At 37.9% G+C, this 22,744-nt stretch overlaps 2 protein-coding genes across 3 annotated transcripts in view; both read left to right on the top strand.

The window, feature by feature from the left end:
* The window catches only part of pak6b (p21 protein (Cdc42/Rac)-activated kinase 6b), a 32,424-nt gene extending 19,967 nt beyond the window's left edge, over nucleotides 1–12,457 (top strand). For both annotated transcript variants that reach the window (XM_051874261.1, XM_051874262.1), the window contains exons 6-11: nucleotides 2,386–2,877; nucleotides 3,245–3,378; nucleotides 4,296–4,422; nucleotides 7,212–7,337; nucleotides 9,576–9,710; nucleotides 11,600–12,457. In XM_051874261.1, coding sequence (XP_051730221.1) covers nucleotides 2,386–2,877; nucleotides 3,245–3,378; nucleotides 4,296–4,422; nucleotides 7,212–7,337; nucleotides 9,576–9,710; nucleotides 11,600–11,767 — 1,182 coding nt within the window. In that variant the 3' untranslated portion in view covers nucleotides 11,768–12,457. The remainder of the gene's footprint in view (nucleotides 1–2,385; nucleotides 2,878–3,244; nucleotides 3,379–4,295; nucleotides 4,423–7,211; nucleotides 7,338–9,575; nucleotides 9,711–11,599) is intronic.
* A 1,660-nt stretch (nucleotides 12,458–14,117) lies between these two features.
* On the top strand, nucleotides 14,118–22,360 carry myh6 (myosin, heavy chain 6, cardiac muscle, alpha). Its single transcript, XM_051874219.1, has one exon. It carries the CDS (start codon nucleotides 15,142–15,144, stop codon nucleotides 21,196–21,198), a length of 6,057 nt encoding a protein of 2,018 aa, XP_051730179.1. The 5' UTR covers nucleotides 14,118–15,141; the 3' UTR covers nucleotides 21,199–22,360.
* Nucleotides 22,361–22,744: the final 384 nt, after the last annotated feature.

The raw sequence follows: 22,744 nt of genomic DNA on the forward strand, positions 1-22,744 counted from the left end.
AGCAGCAGCAGCAGCAGCAATAAACAGCAGCAGCAACAATAACCAACAGCAATAACAGCAGCAGCAACAATAACCAACAGCAGAAGCAATAACCAACACCAGCAGCAATAATCAGCAGCAACAATAACCAATAACAGCAGCAATAACCAACAGCAGTAGCAGTAACAGTAGCAGCAGCAATAACCAACAGCAGCAACAATAACCAACAGCAGCAGCAATAAACATCAACAGCAGTAATAAACAGCAGCAATAACCAACAGCAGTAGCAATAACTGTAGCAGCACCAATAACCAACAGCAGCAGCAATAACCAACAGCAGCAGCAGCAATAACAGCAGCAGCAACAATAACCAACAGCAGCAGCAAAAACAGCAGCAATAACTGCAGCAGCAGCAATAACCAATAACAACAGCAATAACCAACAGCAGTAGCAGTAACAGTAGCAGCAGCAATAACCAACAGCAGCAGTAATAAACATCAACAGCAGCAATAACAGCAGCAATAACCAACAGCAGTAGCAGTAACAGTAGCAGCAGCAATAACCAACAGCAGCAGTAATAAACATCAACAGCAGCAATAAACAGCAGCAATAACCAACAGCAGTAGCAGTAACAGAAGCAGCAGCAATAACCAACAGCAGCAGCAGCAGCAGCAATAACCAACAGCAGCAGCAATAACCAGCAACAGCAGCAATAACCAGCAGCAGCAGCAATAGCAGCAGCAGTAGCAATACCAGCAGCAGCAACAATAACCAACAGCAGCAGCAATAAACATCAGCAGCAATAACCAACAACAGCAGCAATAACAGCAGCAGAAAAAACCACCAACAGCAGCAATAACAGCAGCAGAAAAAAGCAGCAGCAGCAATAACCAACAGCAGTAGCAATAACAGCAGCAATAACTGCAGCAGCAGCAATAACCAACAGCAGCAGCAAAAACAGCAGCAATAACTGCAGCAGCAGCAATAACCAACAGCAGTAGCAATAACAGCAGCAATAACTGCAGCAGCAGCAATAACCAACAGCAGCAGCAATAACAGCAGCAATAACCAACAGCAGCAATAACTGCAGCAGCAGCAATAACCAAAAGCAGCAGCAATAACCAACAGCAGCAGCAAAAACAGCAGCAATAACTGCAGCAGCAGCAATAACCAACAGCAGAAGCAAAAACAGCAGCAATAACTGCAGCAGCAATAACTGCAGCAGCAGCAATAACCAACAGCAGAAGCAAAAACAGCAGCAGCAATAACCAAAAGTAGCAGCAATAACCAACAGCAGGAGCAAAAACAGCAGCAATAACTGCAGCAGCAGCAATAACCAACAGCAGTAGCAATAACCAAAAACAGCAGCAATAACCAACAGCAGCAGCAATAGAGTACAGCAGCAATACCAACAGCAGCAGTAATAAACATCAACAGCAGCAATAACCAACAGCAATAACCAACAGCAGTAGCAGTAACAGTAGCAGCAACAATAACCAACAGCAGCAGCAATAAACATCAACAGCAGCAATAAACAGCAGCAATAACTGTAGCAGCACCAATAACCAACAGCAGCAGCAGCAACAACAGCAGCAGCAACAATAACCAACAGCAGCAGCAGCAATAAACAGCAGCAGCAGCAATAACCAGCAGCAGCAATAACAGAAGCAGCAGCAATAAACAGCAGCAGCAGCAATAAACAGCAGCAGCAATAACCAACAGCAGCAGCAATAAACAGCAACAGCAGCAATAAACAGCAGCAGCAATAACCAACAGCAGCAGCAATAAACAGCAACAGCAGCAATAAACAGCAGCAGCAATAACCAACAGCAACAGCAGCAATAAACAGCAGCAGCAGCAATAACCAGCAGCAGCAATAACAGAAGCAGCAGCAATAAACAGCAACAGCAGCAATAAACAGCAGCAGCAATAACCAACAGCAGCAGCAATAAACAGCAACAAACAGCAACAGCAGCAATAAACAGCAGCAGCAATAACCAACAGCAGCAGCAATAAACAGCAACAGCAGCAATAAACAGCAGCAGCAATAAACAGCAACAGCAGCAATAAACAGCAGCAGCAATAACAAAAAACAGCAGCAATAACTGCAGCAGCAGCAATAACTGCAGCAGCAGCAAAAGCAGCAGCAATAACAGCAGCAGCAGCAATAACCAAAAGCAGCAGCAATAACCAACAGCAGCAGCAGCGTAGCAGATCTATGCCGCCAACACTCTGAAAGTTGTCATGACAGAAATAGTTTGTTAACGATAACAACACTGCCTAGATGTTGTTGATAAAGCTTGTTTTAAACCCAAAATATTCCTTTAATATTCTTCCAGTGTAATAAGTTGCTTCCTACTTTTGTCTGAAGAACTCAATAGACGTCCTATTTATCCTTGAATACAGGTGAATTCACCGACCTACGCAGCCATTTCCAAACCCAACGGCACTAGTAGTCCAAAACCAGGGCATGGATTAATCGGCCTCCAAAGCACACGTCGTTCTTCCAACGACATCCCGGACGGCATTTCTCCCAACAAAACCTCTGGGATTCCAGCCTCAGTACCACCGACCCAGGACAGTCCTTCCCAACCCAGACCTCCACCGACAGGCTCGCCTGCGAGTCCTGCCGGAGCCTCCTCGCCCTGTCTGAGACCGTCCCAGACGCCCGCCAGTATCCCGGAGCAGCCCAAAGTCACACACGAGCAGTTCAAAGCCGCCCTGCAGATGGTTGTGGACAATGGGGATCCTCGCTCTTATCTGGAAAGCTTTGTGAAGATCGGAGAAGGATCCACGGGTGTGGTTTGCATCGCACGGGAGAAGCACAGCGGACGTCAGGTTGCGGTGAAGATGATGGACCTGAGGAAGCAACAGAGGAGAGAACTGCTCTTCAATGAAGTATGAGTAAACTAGTATGACTGATTTAAGTTCCATAATGTGACATTTGTAAAACAAAACTTTTAATGAGATCTTAATGAGAAGTTAAACAATGAAAACTTTTAAAACAAAACTAAAGGAATCAAGTGTTGTTGTATAAATATATAAAATAAAAAAATAAATAATTTTACTTTTATTATATATATATATATATATATTATAATAATATAAAAAATTAACATTATTTAACTTTTATGTGTTACATAAATGATATAAAAAAATGTTTACTTTTATATTTATTTTATTTTATATATATTGTTTGTGTAAGTGAGTATATACATATATGTATGTAACCATGAAAATGATTTCTGGATGTCATTACTCACAGGTGGTTATCATGCGAGACTACAGGCATAAAAACGTGGTAGAGATGTACAAGAGTGCCCTGGTGGGTGAAGAGCTCTGGGTCATCATGGAATACCTGCAGGGCGGCGCTCTTACCAACATCGTCTCAGAAACCAGGTAATGAACTAGATTTACATCTTTTTTAACACACCTGAATGATTGATTCCTCAGATCATGTGTGTCGTTGAGGAGAGCGTGCTGTTACTTTAGTGATCAGATGCACCATTTTCACCTGCTGGACCAGAAAACAGCTGAATAATACCACAGACACTGATGTCATAGTGATGTCATTCAGTGTAGAAATGCTTATCTTAAGATCAGTCCATGCAAAACATTCTCTGAAGCTCTCCTGCTGGCACAGTTTAGCATCTTAAAAACTTCACTAAAGCAGAAAAACAAGATTTTTTTTTTTTTTGCTTGCTCAAGTCTGCTGTAATGAAAGAGTTACATAACAGTTTGGGAGCTGGATAAAGACTTCAATAAAGACTTCTTTTTACAGTCTTTATTGATGTTTCTCACACACCCTGGTTCATCTTTGTTCTAAAACTGTTACATCAAGTATTAAACGCCCGCAATGAAGTCAGCCCAGATTGCATTTTTTGTGTAATAAGTTTTGCAATACTTTATGTAAGTATGCAATGTGAATATGAATTGATTGCTTTTTTTGCAATGTGCAGATGCAATGCACCAAGGCTGCTTTTATTTGATCAAAAATACAGTAAAAATTGATACAGTGAATATATAGTAAAGTGTAATTTATTCCTGTGATCAAAGCTGAATTTTCAGCATCATTACTCCAGTCTTCAGTGTCACATGATCCTTCAGAAATCATTCTAATATGATGATTTGATGCTCAAGAAACATTTATGATTATTATTCGGGTAGCTAGATATAAACAGTTTAGATGTTTAGCTTAAACTTTTTCATGCTGCTGAATGTCAGGAGTGGAAGGAGGCACAGCACTTGTTTACTTTATGTGTGTGTGTGTGTGTGTGTGTGTGTGTGTGTGTGTGTGTGTGTGTGTGTGTGTTTAGACTAACAGAGGAGCAGATCGCTACGGTGTGTGAATCCGTGCTGCAGGCGCTCTGTTATCTTCATGCTCAGGGCGTCATTCACAGAGACATCAAGAGTGACTCCATTTTACTGACACTAGATGGCAGGGTAAGAGTGACTCTACACTGAAACTGTAACATCCACAACTGTGTCAACTGTAAATATTATTTAAAGGGGTCATGAACTGCATTAAAAACATTATAATGTTCTCTTAGGTCCACTTACAGTTGAGCTCAAAAGTTTACATACCCAGTCATTTTAACAAAATAAGAAGGATCATGAAAATTGCATGTTATTTTTTATTTAGTACTGTCCTGAATAAACTATTTCACATAACAGTTGTTTACATAAAGTCCACAAGACAAAAAAATAGCAGAATTTATAAAAATGACCCCATTCAAAAGTTTACAACCCTTGATTCTTAATACTGTGTGTGGTTACCTGGATGATCCACGACTGTTTTTTGTTTTGTGATGGTTGTTCATGAGTCTCTTGTTTGCTCTGAGCAGTTAAACTGAGCTCTGTTCTTCAGAAAAATCCTCCAGGTCCTGCAGATTCTTCAGTTTTCCAGCATCTTCTGCATATTTGAACCCTTTCCAGCAGTGACTGAATGATTTTGAGATTCATCTTTTCACACTGAGGACAACTGAGGGACTCAAACACAACTATTAAAAAAGCTGCAAACATTCACTGATGCTCCAGAAGGAAACACGACGCATTAAGAGTCGGGGGTGAAAACTTTTTGAATTGGATGAACAGAATAAATTGTTCTTTTTTTGTCTTCTGGGAAACATGTAAGTATCTTTTGTAGCTTTCAAAGGGCAGTACTAAATGAAAAAATATGTTCTTTAAACAAAATAAAAAAAGACTTGCACATCAACTTCTTGTTCAAAAGTTTTCACCCCTGACTCAACACATCGTGTTTCCTTCTGGAGCATCAGTGAATGTTCGCAGCTTTTGTAATAGTTGTGTTTGAGTCCCTCAGTTGTCCTCAGTGTGAAAAGATGAATCTCAAAATCATTCAGTCACTGCTGGAAAGGGTTCAAATATGCAGAAGATGCTGGAAAACTGAAGGATCTGCAGGACCTGGAGGATTTTTCTGAAGAACAGAGCTCAGTTTAACTGCTCAGAGCAAACAAGAGACTCATGAACAACCATCACACAACAAACAAACAGTCATGGATCATCCAGGTAACCACACACAGTATTAAGAATCAAGGGTGTAAACTTTTGAATTGGGGTCATTTTTATAAATTCTGCTATTTTTTTTGTCTTGTGGACTTTATGTAAACAACTGTTATGTGAAATAGATTATTAAGGAAAGTACTAAATAAAAAATAACATGCAATTTTCATGATCCTTCTTATTTTGTTCAAATGATTCACATTTTTGCGGATTCTGCAAGGGGTATGTAAACTTTTGAGCTCAACTGTATAATGTTATCAAGATTTTTACATCAAAAAATAATTTAGAAGTAATTTCTATCCTGTTTTTGACCCTCTCTTTCAAACACTGTTTTGATGGGCGTCGCAGTCAAGACTTGGAAGTAAACGCCCACTGCTATGATTGGGTAACAGTTTTGCATATTAAAAACATTTTCAACGTCCTCGCCATTACACGTGTGGAATTGTTTAGAAAGCTTCCGATGTTGAAAAATATCTCGTTACATATAGTTGAAACATTTGCAGACAATGTGAAACATTTATGTGTATTACATATGCTTTATAAAGTACTTGGAGTTTCCACAGTTATAACTGACAAAGGATGATGTTTTGTGTGAACGGAATTATGAATGAATGTACCAATGTTTGTTCTTATAGGTTATTCATAGTTCATCTATTTCGATAAAGTGAACAAAAGTATATATTGTCAAGATGTCGCTCAAAACAATAACAAAACAATAACAAAAGCAGCTTCTCTACGTGCTTCTTCCATATCCCATAATCCAATGCATTAACCCCATAAATGCCGGAGCAAAAGAAAAAGACAGCAAATCTTAATATTCAATATCAAGCAAAGCTGGCACATGGTAAAAACACTGTTACTCACACTTGTGTGTTGTGACATTACTGTTGGATCTAATGTAGTTTTCACTGCATCATCTTTTATTTTCAGTTTCTCAAAAGCCTGCCTTAGACTTAAAAACGAATCCGCAGTAAAATGAAGCAAACAGTGTCTTACTAACACGATCTGACTGGAATTTCTTATTTCCACAACTTCACGTCACTTCAACACAGCTTGTAATTCGTCTTGTTCCTGGAGTAATCCTGTGTTTGCGTCTGTCTCATATTTACTACAACATGACGTGTGACCTCTTATATGTCAAAAGATTAAGGAAAATTTGATTTCTCAATTCATGACCCCTTTAAACTTTCTCGCTTGAAGACCCAAGTTTGTTTTGAGGATGAAAAATGTACCAAGCACCATGTTCTCCCAGCATTCCTTATTTCGAACTGGTCTTGCGGCTGTCAGAGCAGAAACAAAAGCTGCTTCTCCATGTGTTTTTCCGTCATCTCCAGTCGCGTTCATATGTAAATTGCGTGAGCTTATTTTTCGTCCATTAAATCGAAAGATCTGAAAAAGCCCATACCCTCAAAGATATCAGGACAGAGGTGGTTAAAAGTGGACAGATGAGACACCAGTTGTAAACGGGAATGTGTCTCCCTCCTCTACTTGTGATCTGATCGACCAAAACGCATCTTAATACCATGCGGGTGTAAACAGGGCCCCAGATATTGCTAGTAAATTTCATACAGTAAATAATAACAAAGAATCGGCAAGTAACACATTGAATTAAATGTGAAATGTAGAAAGACTGAAATTGTATTTTCTTTTATGTTTGAAAAATCTTTTTTTACGGTGTAGTAATGCGCTGTCTCATTCTCATTGTTTCACAGGTCAAACTATCCGACTTCGGATTCTGCGCTCAGATCAGCAAAGACATTCCCAAGAGGAAGTCGTTAGTGGGAACTCCATATTGGATGGCTCCTGAAGTGGTTTCCAAGACGCCGTACGGCACTGAGGTCAACAAACTCAATCACGCATATAAACAATTACCTGGAATATGCTGTAAATGTAGCTTTTCATTGAATCTGATCACACATGATGAACTAAACACTTTACAATAAGGTTTCAATTAGTTATGCATTAACTAACAAAGAACAAAATATATTTAAAACCATTTAATAATCTTTGTTAAAGGGTTAGTTCACCCAAAAATGAAAATAATGTCATTAATTACTCACCCTCATGTCGTTCCACACCCGTAAGACCTTCATTAATCTTCAGAACACAAATTAAGATATTTTTGTTGAAATCCGATGGCTCAGTGAGGCCTCCATAGCCAGCAATGACATTTCCTCTCTCAAGATCCATTAATGTACTAAAAACATATTTAAATCAGTTCATGTGAGTACAGTGGTTCAATATTAATATTATAAAGCCACGAGAATATTTTTGGTGCGCCAAAAAAACAAAATAACGACTTATATAGTGATGGCCGATTTCAAAACACTGCTTCAGGAAGCTTCGGAGTGTTATGAATCTTTTGTGTTGAATCAGTGGTTCGAAGCACCAAAGTCACGTGATTTCAGCAGTTTGGCGGTTTGACACGTGATCCGAATCATGATTCGACACGCTGATTCATAACGCTCCGAAGCTTCATGAAGCAGTGTTTTGAAATCGGCCATCACTAAATAAGTCGTTATTTTGTTTTTTTTGGTGCACCAAAAATATTCTCATCGCTTTATAATATTAATATTGAACCACTGTACTCACATGAACTGATTTAAATATGTTTTTAGTACATTAATGGATCTTGAGAGAGGAAATGTCATTGCTGGGATTTCACCAAAAATATCTTAATTTGTGTTCTGAAGATGAACGAAGGTCTTACAGGTGTGGAACGACATGAGGGTGAGGAATTAATGACATTATTTTCATTTTTGGGTGAACTAACCCTTTAACGGTACCTAATAAGAATATAATTGTCCATTGTTTGTTCATGTTAGTGCTTTAACTAATGTCAACAAATACAACTTTGGATTTAACTAATGTTCACTCATGTTAAATGAAACTGGTGTATAAAGTGTTACTGATGTTTTTAATAACCTGTAGTGATGAATGCTGTAACACTGACAAAAAGTACCATGTGTCATGAAATACACATCTACACATCTCTGCATGATATTAAATATTTAAACTAATTTACTAATGCAGTCAGGTGTTTTTCCAGCAGAAACCTGGAAATATGGGGGAATTTTAAGTAGTCACTTTCAATTCTAAACTAATTTTAACAAACCACCTTTTGATTTTAATAGTGTATTAGCAAATGCTGAAATTAATATTGAGATTAATAAAAGCTTAAAAGCTAAGCTTAGTGTTAACATAAATTAATATTTTTATACACAATATTATTTTAATTTTAAAATTTTTGCAATTTTATGTGCTTTTGTCATTTTAATTGTTTTGTTTTTTAATATTTCTTTTTAGCTGTATGTTTTTGTTATTTCAGTTTTAGTTTTAGTAATTTTAGTAATCCAACTTATTTTACTTCATTTAGTTGCCAAGGCATCGTTTCTAATTTTTATGTATATTTATATATAATTTCTAATTTTCATATATATATATATATATATATACACACACACACACACACATATATATATCGTGGCCACAATTTATTAATTCATTCCCTCATATGATTTAACTAAAACAAGGGAACAAATTATTGCAATGTTGTCACTATTTAGTAAATTGAGGGAATTAATTATTAGATCTTGTGCATTAGTAAAATGTGCTGACGTATTTAGTAAGTTGTGCGAATGAATTATTAATTTCATTATACATATTTTCCCCCCTGCATGTCATGTGCAGGGCTCCGTAAATATTTATATTTGATTTCAGCTTTATTTTCAATAAATGAAAATAATTTTTAATCATATTAGTTTTGGTTCCCTATAACTTTATCTTGACTTACAGAACAATACCAACATTGTTCTGACGGCTGCTTCAGTGACTGTAAAACTGCTGTAGTTCTGATTCTTGAGAATGTCACTTTTGTTGTTTCATCATGACCTTCGGCTTCTCCTGAAATCCTTCGGAATTTGGAATCATTGGCTGTATTACAGAAACTTCCTGTCTTAAGTTTTGACTTCATGGTTACTGAACAGATAGGATGTGATTCTAAGTAAGGATGTTTCTGTAATCCAGGCGTTACAGAGGAAGAGACCGTGATATCTCATGTTGTCCGGTGTTTGTAGGTGGATGTGTGGTCTCTGGGAATCATGGTGGTGGAGATGGTTGATGGAGAACCTCCATACTTCAGCGAGACCCCGATCGCAGCGATGAAGAGACTACGGGACGAGCCGGCGCCTACTGCCAGAAACGCCAGCAAGGTAAAACTAACAAAAAACACCAAAACAAAACAGAACATGAACATTACCAAAAGTATTAAAAATGTGGAACCATTTTACAATAAGGTTTCATAATGCATCATCTAACATTAAGAATAATAAATGCTTTAGCAGTATTTTTCATTAGTTCATGTTAACTAATGTTGTTTACTACAAATGAAACCTTGTTGTAAAGTGTTACCGAAATCCTCTTCATTAACTAAAATAAAATATAAATATTAGATGAAACACTTAAACTTAATCAGAAATGATGACCTGGAAATATTATCAACGGAAATACTGAAATATAAATTAAACTGAAAAATACTGAAAAATAAATTGAAGCTAAATATTTAAAAAAAAACTAATAGATGTTAAATGTTAAAAGCACATAAAAAATGACTAAAACGTAAATTAAAATGCAAACTAAAATAAAAGTGAATTCAAAATATAAATAAATACTATAAACAGTACATAAATAATACTAAAACCACAATGATTTCATGCAGGAATTAATTGAAAAATAATCACTAAATTCTATCATGACCATAAACACGGAAGAGGATTAGGGCCAAGTAATAATAAAAAAATAAAACCATCTCGAGATTAAAGTCATTACAATGTGAGATTAAACTTGTTAAATTTCGAGAGAAAAAATTCGAAATACAATGTAAGAATAAAATCATTAAATTTCAAGAATAAAGTCATTGTGTTTATTCAACATTTTATTTACAAGTTACGCAATGACTTTTTTCTCAAAATGTAATGTTTATTTTGTTAACATTTTATTTTGACTTTTTTCTCTAAATTTAACAAGTTTTTTTCTCGAAACACGACTTTATTCTCGAAATTTAATGTTTATTCTCAACATTTTATTTCAGCTTTTTTCTCGAAATTTAATGAGTTTATTCTTGACCATTTTTCACTTGTTTTTTTATTAACGAGTTTTTCTTGAAAAGCAACGACTTTATTCTCAAAATTTAACGAGTTTTTCTTGAAACGCAGACTTTATTCTCGAAATTTAATGAGTTTATTCTCGACAATTTCTCACTTGTTTTTTTTATTAATTAACAAGTTTTTCTTGAAACGCAAAAAAAATGACTTTATTCTCAAAATTTAATGATTTTATTCTCAACATTTTATTTCGACTTTTTTCTCAAAATTTAATGTTTTTCTTGAAACGCGACAACTTTATTCTCGAAATTTAATGTTTATTCTCAACACTTTATTTCAACTTTTTTCTCAAAATTTAAGGTGTTTTTTCTTGAAACGCAATGACTTTATTCTCGAAATTTAATTTTATTCTCAACATTTTATTTCAACTTTATTCTCGAAATTTTATGTTTATTCTCAACAATTTCTCACTTGTTTTTGTTATTAATTAACGAGTTTTTCTTGAAATTTAATGACTTTATTCTCAACATTTTATTTTGACTTTTTTCTTGAAATTGAACGAACTTTTCTTGAAACGCAACAAATTTATTCTCAAAATTTATTGAGTTTATTCTCAACATTTTATTTAAACTTTTTCCTCGAAATTTAACACGTTTTTTTCTTGAAACACAATGACTTTATTCTCGAAATTTAATGAGTTTATTCTTGACAATTTATTTTGACTTTTTTTTTTTTTTTTTTTTTTTAACGAGTTTAATCTTGAGATGGTTTTATTTTTTTATTATTGCTTGGCCCTAATCCTCTTCCGTACACTAGGCCCCAAAATCTGCTTCATGAGATTTAAAATCAAAGTTTGCATATAGGAAATGAAGCCTATTTTTAGGACAATCAAGCTATTTTTTGTCATTGTGGTGTTTTTTTATCATTATTTTAGCAACTAAGCGATTAAATTCTCATGTGCAGTAATTATGGGATGTTCATATACTCCTGTCAAACAGATCTCTCCTGTCCTGAGGGACTTCTTGGACTCGATGTTGACCCGCGACCCCGTGCAGAGAGCCAATGCCGGCGATCTCCTCCAGCACCCCTTCATGCTGCAGTGCGCGTCTCCCCGCTGTCTGGTCCCTCTGGTGGAGCAGTACCGCAAACGCATGTCCCGCTGCTGAGCACAGCCTCCGTCTCTCCCGCACTGACGGAGCTTCCTGTACGCACTTTTGTGACTGCCAGAGTTCTGTAGCTTCGTGTTTCCCTGAACTGTTTACATTCCCACTGGAGACCAACACGAAACATTCGGTCAGCATTTATCCAATTCCAAATTGCGCTTCATTCTATTGCATTGGACCTTAGTCAGGTTAGACGAAAATGAACTTAAACGTCATTTCGAACAAAATCAACAGCTTCAAAACAGCTTGCCGAAGTGAACTTTCCAGAAAAGTTCGAACACCTTCGAACTGTCATTGGTCCATGGTGATGATGTAATAGGTGGGTGTGGCTCTGAGGCTCCGCCCTCCTCAAAATCAGTTCGTCAACTTAAATATGATGCCACTTTGATTAAGGTCTACTGCACAATTTGTGCATTAGAATGAATTTTGGAAAACAATTTGTCACAATCTTTTCTAGTCACAAAACATTGTGCATTTGCTGGTTATTAAATGCATCTGCTGAATCGTTCACAATGAGATCAAAATCATGCAATCTTTGATTTTAAAATGTAACTTTTATTGCTGTACAGTAAGATAAATGTGCCTATAAAACTGAACCCTTATTTTCAGACACTGAATGTTTTTTTTTTTTTTTTCTTCCAAGATGTAAAAGGACAATAAATGACTTTTATAATTCAGCACATCTTGCGAATATTTCCTTAATTGCATGTCAAACGTGTTTCTCATTTTCTAAAAGAATTTAAGTTACACAATGACTAAAACTTTGTATTGAATTGCATGGTATAAACATGCAGGAAATTGCGTGTGAACTGCTTAACCGCAGGAAGCTGTCAAAGCATGTCTGATGATTGATGTCTGTTTAATGAGAGCATTGTTATCGTAATTATAATACTTTAGATGAAGCTCAGATTAGGAGCAGTTCATTTCAAAGGGGCCAATAACTGGCACAAATGCAGTCACCTTCTAGCTATTATTATTCAGTAATCTGTGGCCATTCGTTTTGACCACGCACTGATTTAATCAGATGTTGTGTAGCATGAACACGTAGCAGATCTGTTGATGCTGCACATGAAGTGTATGAGTGTGTTCACTTAGGTGGCGGTATGTCAGCTAATCTACCACCTGATAAGCTTGTATTTACTCATGTAGCACTTAAATTCTTGAAGCTCACTACTGGGGATTCTTATTTGTTGGACAGTTTATTAGGAACACTGGCCTTCATTCATGAAATAAGTGTGTTTACATCATGTTTTTCTATTGAATTGAAAGCAGAAATGGATTTACAGGTCTCTCGTTTCTTGTTTCATGAGGCTCAGTGAATGCACAAAGAGGCAGATAATAGAAAAGAGGAACAGACTTCTTTTCATTCTTGTGTTCTATTTCAAGGATGTTGTTGAGTGGAGATGAGTCGGGACGTCCTTCACACGGAGGTGTCTGCAGCATCTATCAGAGGACCTTTGATAAAGTCGCTGCCATGCAGTCAATCAAAGATAAAAACAGATTCCTGACTTTCAACTCCCATCGGAGGACAGCGGCTTGTCCTACTTTAACATTACATGATCTGTTTTTCTTGTATTTTCTGGCCTATATGTATCTATATTTCCATTTAAAAGTTGTTTTTTTTATGTTTTTGAAAGATTCTCTTCTGCTCACCAAAGCTGCGTTTATTTGATGAAAAATACAGTAAAATTGTGAAATATTATTCCAATGTAAATCAGCTGTTTTCTATGTGAATATATAGTAAAGTGTAATTTATTCCTGTGATCAAAGCTGAATTTTCAGCATCATTACTCCAGTCTTCAGTGTCACATGATCCTTCAGAAATCATTCTTTTCTTTTTTTTTAATTATCATTATGGAATATTGACAAACATTAACAGGCAAAACAGCCTCATGGGTGCGGTTATCCGTATTCTTTCTGGATTTTAGGTAGGAAAAAAAGATACTTGAATAGAAGAAAAACAAATGGGTTGCAAATATGGATACATATTCACATATGTACATGGGTCATTGACAAATAAGGTTTTTAAAAGTGTAAAAAAACACAATGGAGATATAATTAATTTTGACGTTTTATTAAGTGTTATCAATGAGATTGTGGTTTTTATAATCAATTAACACTGCTTTTGTCATTTTTTACAAGATGGACAAAATTTGTCACCGAAAAGTCATTCGGTTTAACCAAAATTTCGGTTATACCGAATGACACATTTGGTTATACCGAATGACGATATTTTCAAACAATGCTAACAGGCTGATATTTAGCTAGCTAGCAAAAGGACGATCAAACATTTTAGATTTAGTACAAGTTTTTTTTTAAATATTACAACATTTTCCATGTTTTATAGCAGTTTTACCGAATGACCTGATGTTTCGGGACATGCGTATGAGCAAGTGAAAACATTAATTTTTTAAATAGTTAAAAGAGATTTAGTTACTTTGCTTAATGATAAATGATATTGACCACATGACTTGATCCAAAATGGTCCCTTTATATTGGTTACTCCGAATGACATTAAAGAAATTTCCAGAAATTTATTCTTGTAATAAAGCAACGACTTCTACACATAATTTTAATATCATTTTGCACTATGTTGATATATGATGTTATAAAATCATGCCAGAATAAATAAATATATACATTTATTACATTTTAAGATATTTTAATCACAAATGAAATGGCTGTATTGGCCTTTGGACGGTTAAACCGAATGACCTTTTGACACTTCAAAATCTTTAAAATACCTTTATATGTAGCAAAATATAATTAAAACCTTTTGGATTCAATAAAAGAGATCTACTTTATATACTTTGGACGTTATATCTTTGTTTTTTTTATTATTATTAAAGCCTTTGGACAAAAAAATGACCCGTCACGTCAATGACCCACATACATATTTACATATACTTATTCATATATACATATAGTTATCAACCAGGGTACCTCCAAATATAATACATAATACATTCATATGGTTACATAGGTATGTGTATACACAACCCCTTCCTCCATTTACAAACAAATATCTCTCTTCTCGCTTTGTTTTGACTTGTACACAGTCCATTTTCGCCAGTGTCTTTCAAAAGTCTCTCCTTGTAATCTCAGCTTAAATGTCAGTCTTTCCATATTATATATCAATCTGTTCCCATTGTGTTTCGTTGGGGCAATTTGTTGAAGCCATTGGTGGGTAATGGCTTTTTTCACTGCTATTAGTAGAGTTCTCAATAAATATTTATCACTGTTAGTCACTAAATAATAATTCACATAACAATGCCAATTTGTTATGTAGAAACATCAAAAAAGTAGCATCACATTAATTGCAAACAAAGTTTGAGGATCATGCCTAATGCTTGAGGTATGTCTAATATATTTAAAGGATGGAAACAACCAAGGAGGTGTTAGTTTTCTATATAAGGATATCAACAACTAAAGGTTGTGTTCCTGACCCCACACCACTTTTAACTCTTGATAAAAACCCTGTCCCTGTGTTTTCCTTTCACATCCTTATTTGGACCTCTGTTACCCTCTATAAAAACCAAGCACTAGTGGTTTGTCTCTCTGAAGTTTCCTCAGCTGAGGAGTGTTCATCAACTCTCACTGTACCTGGAAAATCAAGCAGACGCACTATGGGTGATGCTCTGATGGCAGAGTTCGGAAAGGCTGCTCCCTTCCTGAGGAAGTCGGATAAAGAGCGTCTTGAAGCTCAGACGAGAGCCTTTGACATCAAGACCGAATGCTTTGTTGTGGATGAAAAGGTGGAGTTTGTGAAGGGGCAAATTGTCAGCAAGGAAGGAGGGAAGGTGACTGTTAAAACTGAGGATGGGAGAACAGTGACTGTCAAGGACGGGGACGTCCATCCCCAGAACCCGCCTAAATTCGATAAAATCGAAGACATGGCGATGCTTACTTTCCTTCACGAGCCTGCAGTGCTGTTCAACCTCAAAGAGCGTTACGCAGCCTGGATGATCTACACCTACTCAGGGCTGTTCTGTGTCACGGTCAACCCTTACAAGTGGTTACCCGTGTACAACTCAGAAGTAGTATCTGCTTACAGAGGTAAGAAAAGAACAGAGGCACCACCTCACATCTTTTCCATCTCAGATAATGCTTATCAATACATGTTAACCGATCGGGAGAACCAATCTGTCCTTATCACTGGAGAATCCGGTGCTGGGAAGACTGTCAACACCAAGAGGGTCATCCAGTATTTTGCAAGCATTGCTGCCTCTGGTGGAGCGGCTGGAAAGAAAGACTCTAGCAAGGGAACCCTGGAGGATCAGATTATTCAGGCTAATCCTGCACTCGAGGCTTTTGGCAATGCTAAAACGGTCAGAAACGACAACTCCTCTCGCTTTGGGAAATTCATCCGCATTCATTTTGCGACAAGCGGTAAACTCGCTTCAGCTGATATCGAAACATACCTGCTGGAGAAGTCTCGGGTGACCTTTCAGCTAAAGTCTGAGAGGAACTACCATATTTTCTTCCAAATACTGTCCAATGAAAAGCCTGAACTGCTGGACATGTTGTTGATAACTAATAATCCATATGACTACTCTTACATCTCCCAAGGAGAAGTAACCGTCGCGTCTATCAATGACAACGAGGAGCTGATCGCTACTGACAAGGCATTTGATGTACTTGGCTTCACGTCAGAAGAAAAGATGGGAGTCTACAAGCTGACAGGTGCTATCATGCATTATGGCAATATGAAATTCAAACAGAAACAGCGTGAAGAGCAGGCAGAGCCTGACGGTACTGAAGATGCAGATAAGGCGGCGTATCTAATGGGGTTGAACTCTGCTGACCTGCTCAAAGGACTCTGCCATCCAAGGGTCAAAGTAGGCAATGAGTATGTAACTAAAGGACAGGGTGTGGACCAAGTGTATTACTCTGTTGGTGCACTGGCAAAGTCAGTGTATGAGAAAATGTTCAGCTGGATGGTGGTAAGAATCAACCACTCCCTTGACACCAAGCAAAATCGCCAGTATTTCATTGGTGTGCTAGACATAGCAGGCTTTGAGATCTTCGATTTCAACACATTTGAACAACTCTGCATCAATTTTACAAACGAAAAGCTGCAACAGTTTTTCAATCACCACATGTTCGTCCTGGAACAAGAAGAATATAAAAAAGAGGGAATTGATTGGGAGTTTATTGACTTTGGGATGGATCTGCAAGCATGCATCGATCTGATTGAGAAACCCCTAGGGATCATGTCCATCCTGGAAGAAGAGTGCATGTTTCCAAAGGCCAGCGATCAGACATTCAAAGCAAAGCTGTATGACAACCATCTGGGCAAGACAAACATTTTCCAGAAGCCACGAGTCGTGAAGGGAAAGGCAGAGGCACACTTTGCCTTATCCCACTATGCAGGTATTGTTGACTATAATATTGCTGGCTGGCTAGTGAAAAACAAAGACCCACTGAATGAAACAGTAGTTGGCCTCTATCAGAAGTCTTCTTTGAAGTTGTTGAGTCTTCTATTCTCAAGTTATGCAGGAGATGCTTCTGAAAAGTCAGGTGGGAAAGGGGCCAAGAAGAAGGGGTCATCTTTTCAGACAGTGTCCGCCCTGCACAGGGAAAACCTTAACAAATTAATGACCAATCTGAAAACCACACACCCACACTTTGTTCGCTGTTTGATTCCAAATGAGAGCAAGACTCCTGGAATCATGGATAACTGCCTGGTCATGCACCAGCTTCGCTGCAATGGTGTACTAGAGGGCATCAGGATTTGCAGAAAAGGATTCCCAAACAGAATCCTCTATGGAGATTTCAAACAGAGGTACAGAATCTTAAATGCATCTGCCATCCCAGAAGGCCAGTTCATTGAGAACAAGAAGAGTGCCGAGAAGCTGTTAGGGTCACTTGACATTGACCACACGCAGTACAAATTTGGCCACACAAAAGTCTTTTTTAAAGCTGGCCTGCTCGGTACGTTAGAGGAGATGCGAGATGACCAACTCGCTCGTATCATCACTGGGATCCAAGCTTATGCTCGTGGATTACTGATGAGGGTCGAGTACCAGAAACTGGTGGAGCGCAGAGATGCCCTCATGGTCATCCAGTGGAACCTTCGTTCCTTCCTCGGTGTGAAAAACTGGCCATGGATGAAATTATTCTTCAAGATAAAACCTTTGCTGAGGAGTGCCGAGTCTGAAAAGGAGATGGCAAACATGAAAGACGAATTCAGTAAGTTGAAGGAAGCTTTGGAAAAATCTGAGGCCAGGAGGAAAGAGTTGGAAGAGAAAATGGTCGGTCTGCTTCAAGAGAAGAATGACTTGTTCCTTCAGCTGCAATCAGAGCAAGACACCCTAACTGACGCTGAGGAACGATGTGAACAGCTGATAAAAAGCAAGATCCAGCTAGAAGCCAAAGTCAAAGAGTTGTCAGAACGTATAGAGGACGAGGAAGAGATAAACGCAGACCTTACAGCCAAGAAGCGCAAGTTGGAGGATGAATGCTCTGAGCTCAAGAAAGATATAGATGACCTGGAGCTAACACTGGCCAAGGTGGAAAAGGAAAAACACGCCACCGAGAACAAAGTGAAGAACCTGACTGAAGAAATGGCATCCCTCGATGAAAACATAATGAAACTCACCAAAGAGAAAAAAGCTCTACAAGAGGCTCACCAGCAAACATTGGATGACCTTCAAAGTGAGGAGGACAAAGTGAATACATTGACAAAAGCTAAAGCCAAGCTCGAACAACAGGTGGATGATCTTGAGGGCTCATTGGAACAGGAAAAAAAAGTCAGGATGGACTTGGAGCGTAGCAAGAGAAAACTGGAAGGAGATGTAAAACTGACTCAGGAGAATGTAATGGATTTGGAGAACGACAAACAGCAACTAGAGGAAAAACTTAAAAAGAAAGACTTTGAAATTAATCAGCTGAATGGAAAGATTGAGGACGAGCAAATGGCTTCGGCGCAGTTGCAGAAAAAGCTAAAAGAAAATCAAGCTCGAATTGAAGAACTGGAGGAAGAGCTGGATGCGGAACGTGCGGCTCGTGCAAAGGTGGAGAAACAGCGATCTGATATTTCTCGAGAACTGGAAGACATCAGCGAGCGCCTGGAGGAGGCAGGTGGGGCAACATCTGCTCAGGTAGAACTCAGTAAAAAAAGGGACGCTGAGTTTCAGAAGTTACGGAGGGACCTCGAGGAATCCACCCTTCAGCACGAGACCACTACTGCCTCTCTTCGGAAGAAGCATGCAGACAGTGTTGCTGAACTAGGGGAACAGATTGACAGTTTGCAAAGGGTCAAACAAAAGTTAGAGAAAGAAAAAGTTGAATTGAAGTTAGAGTTGGATGACCTTTGCTCAAACATGGAGAGCGTTGTAAAGGCCAAGGTAAATCTTGAAAAGATGTGCCGCTCCCTGGAAGATCAGATGAATGAGCATAGGTCAAAAGCTGAGGAAGCCCATAGAGCTCTTAATGATTTGTCTACACAGAAAGCAAAACTGCTGACTGAAAATGGGGAACTTGGACGACAAATGGAGGAGAAGGAGTGTCTGATTTCCCAACTCACTAGAGGAAAGACTTCCTACACTCAGCAACTTGAAGATCTGAGGAGGCAGCTTGAGGAAGAGGTAAAAGCAAAAAATGCTCTTGCTCACGCTGTACAATCAGCCCGTCATGATTGTGACTTACTGAGAGAGCAATTCGAAGAGGAACAAGAAGCAAAAGCTGAGCTCCAACGAGCCTTATCAAAGGCCAATACGGAGGTAGCAACATGGAGGGCAAGGTATGAGACTGATGGAATTCAGAGGACAGAGGAACTGGAGGAAGCCAAGAAGAAACTTGTTCAAAAATTGCAAGAAGCAGAAGATGCAGTGGAAGCAGTGAATGCAAAGTGTTCTTCGCTTGAGAAAACAAAACATAGGCTCCAAAATGAGATTGAAGATCTGATGCTAGACCTTGAACGGTCAAATGCAGCATCTGCTGCCCTGGACAAAAAACAGAGATCCTTTGACAAAGTCATTGCGGAGTGGAAACAAAAGTATGAAGAGTCACAATGCGAGCTTGAGGGAGCGCAAAAGGAAGCTCGCAGCTTAAGTACCGAGCTCTTTAAACTTAAGAATTCCTATGAAGAAACTCTAGATCACCTTGAGACCATCAAGAGGGAAAACAAGAATCTACAAGAGGAGATCTCTGACTTGACGGATCAAGTGGGTGAAGGACGAAAGAGTGTTCATGAGTTGGAAAAACTGAGGAAACAGTTGGAACAGGAGAAGGCAGAGTTGCAGTCTGCATTGGAGGAAGCTGACGCTTCAGTTGAGCATGAAGAAGGTAAGATCCTACGAGCTCAGCTGGAGTTCAACCAGTTGAAGGCAGATTTTGAGCGTAAGATAGCTGAGAAGGATGAGGAAATGGAGCAAGCTAAAAGAAACTACCAACGCATGGTTGAGTCCTTGCAGGCTTCTCTTGAGGCAGAGACGAGAAGTCGTAATGAAGCCTTGAGAGTTAAAAAGAAGATGGAGGGAGACCTTAATGAAATGGAAATTCAATTAAGCCAGGCCAACAGACAGGCATCTGATGCCCAAAAGCAGCTGAAGATGATCCAGTCATGCTTAAAAGACACTCAACTCCAGTTGGATGACACGCTTCATAGTAATGACGATCTCAAGGAAAACATTGCCCTGTTTGAGCGGAGAAACAACCTGATTCAAGCAGAACTAGAGGAACTGAGAGCCGTGCTGGAACAGACGGAGAGGGTTCGCAAACTAGCAGAGCAAGAACTTACTGAATCAACTGAGAGGATGCAACTCTTGCACTCCCAAAACACTAGCCTCATCAACCAAAAGAAGAAGCAGGAATCAGATCTGCTTCAGCTGCAGAATGAAATGGAGGAGCTGGTGCAAGAGAACCGCAATGCAGAAGAAAAGGCAAAGAAAGCCATCACTGATGCCGCTATGATGGCTGAGGAGTTAAAGAAAGAACAAGACACTAGTGCACACCTTGAAAGGATGAAAAAGAACATGGAGCAGACCATTAAGGACCTACAGCACCGTCTTGATGAAGCCGAGCAAGTAGCAATGAAAGGAGGGAAGAAGCAGCTACAGAAAATGGAGGCACGTATCCGTGAGCTTGAGAATGAGTTGGACGCAGAGCAAAAGCGAGGTTCTGAGGCCATTAAAGGTGTGAGGAAGTATGAGCGACGCATAAAGGAGCTGACTTATCAGACGGACGAGGATCGCAAAAACTTGGCAAGACTGCAGGACTTGGTGGACAAGCTACAACTGAAAGTAAAATCTTACAAACGCTCTGCCGAGGAAGCCGAGGAACAGGCAAATGCCAACATGGCTAAATTACGGAAACTGCAGCACGAGCTGGAAGAGGCAGAAGAGCGTGCCGACATTGCAGAATCTCAAGTGAACAAACTGCGTGCTAAAACAAGAGATGGAGTACCTGGGAAGAAATCCCAGGATGAGTAATGTTTAGCCTAGAGTCGTTGTGCAATCACACCTAGATTCGTTTGTTCACTAGTTTTTTTGATTAGCACATCAACAAATACACTTTATTTTACAGTTGCGCCTGGAAACCTATAAAGCATTAAACATTAGTCAAACCATAAATGATAAGTCACCATTTTGGTGTCTGCATCAAATTAAATTTACTAAAGTGATAAAATTGTCATTCAGCGTAATGGTCCAGACTTTTATTTTACCATTACATCTTTAAATAAACATAAAATACCATTTCTTGGCATTTTCAAATAAGTGTGTTGGCTGTGTTATATTAAAAGGACTGTCTCACTAGTGTTAGTATTGAAATAATCAGGGGACTTTTGTCCCACATATGCAGCTTGTCAGAGGTCATTCAGTGTAAAAGGAACAAGAACTGATAGTCAACTCGAAAGTCTGTGATATAATAAAAAAGGCGCTCTGAAGACGTGTACTGCTGCAGCAAAGTGAGTTTTAATGCATTTTTGTATTGTTTTATTTGTGTTATTCATTTATTTTGAATGCCCACGAACAGAGAGAGTTGCTAGACTTTGTAAAAAGGCAAAAAGTTCAAATGTAAATGCAGACCCGGTAGCTTGAGTGGCACTCTTCAAGGAAACAATACGGTATTGAGGATTGCAATAGTCTGAATAATAGCTTACCACTATTTCTGAGCAGAGAGTCCTTCCTCACGGTCACAAGTTCAAAAGAGGCCATTGAGGGGATTCTCCACCCAAAATACCCATCCTGATAATGTCATCTATGTTGGCAAACAGAAAGTATTCATAAATATAGTAATTTTTGGCACCATTTACTCAGGAATACAAATTTCCTCTATTGAGGACAATAAAGAATGAATCTGAATACTATTAAAACATATTTAATGATAGTCTAATACTAAAAACACTGCAATTATGGGAACAATGACAACATTCTCACTTTCTTGGCAAAATGTCATTTACAGTAACAGATACATTTATGTAAAAAATGAAACAATATACTTATTCCGACCTGTACTTATTAAAATATATAAAAGAATATGTGATCATATTAAATGTTATTATATTATAGACATTATCTGGTTATTAGGAAAAAACAAGTTTTAATGACATCTCGTTATTACGAGGAAAATATATCGTTTTAATGACTATCTCATTACGAAAAAACATCTTTTTAACGACATCTCGAGAAAACGAGAACAATTTTTAACGAGAAAAATATGATTTATCAAAATAACATCTCATTATTACGACAAAATATATAGTTTTATCAAAATAACATCTCATTATTACAAGGAAAATAATTTTTTTTAAGACATCTCGTTATTACGAAAAAACATCTTATTAATGACAACATCTCGTTATTACGAGAAAATATGTAATTTTAATGAGAAAAATGTTGTTTTAGCGACCTAGCATCTGGTTATTACGAGAAAATATACAGCATATACATCTCGTTATTATGAGAAATTATATTGTACATATACGACGAATCATTCTTGTTTATCACACCACAAGATATGTCAACAAATTATATA

This window comes from Ctenopharyngodon idella, chromosome 20 (assembly GCF_019924925.1).
Source record: "Ctenopharyngodon idella isolate HZGC_01 chromosome 20, HZGC01, whole genome shotgun sequence".
Taxonomy (NCBI): Eukaryota; Metazoa; Chordata; class Actinopteri; order Cypriniformes; family Xenocyprididae; genus Ctenopharyngodon; species Ctenopharyngodon idella.

Bases quoted from the DNA above. Each gene is read 5' to 3' on its own strand.
- myh6 (XM_051874219.1), top strand. From the start codon at position 15,142: ATGGAAACAACCAAGGAGGTGTTAGTTTTCTATATAAGGATATCAACA.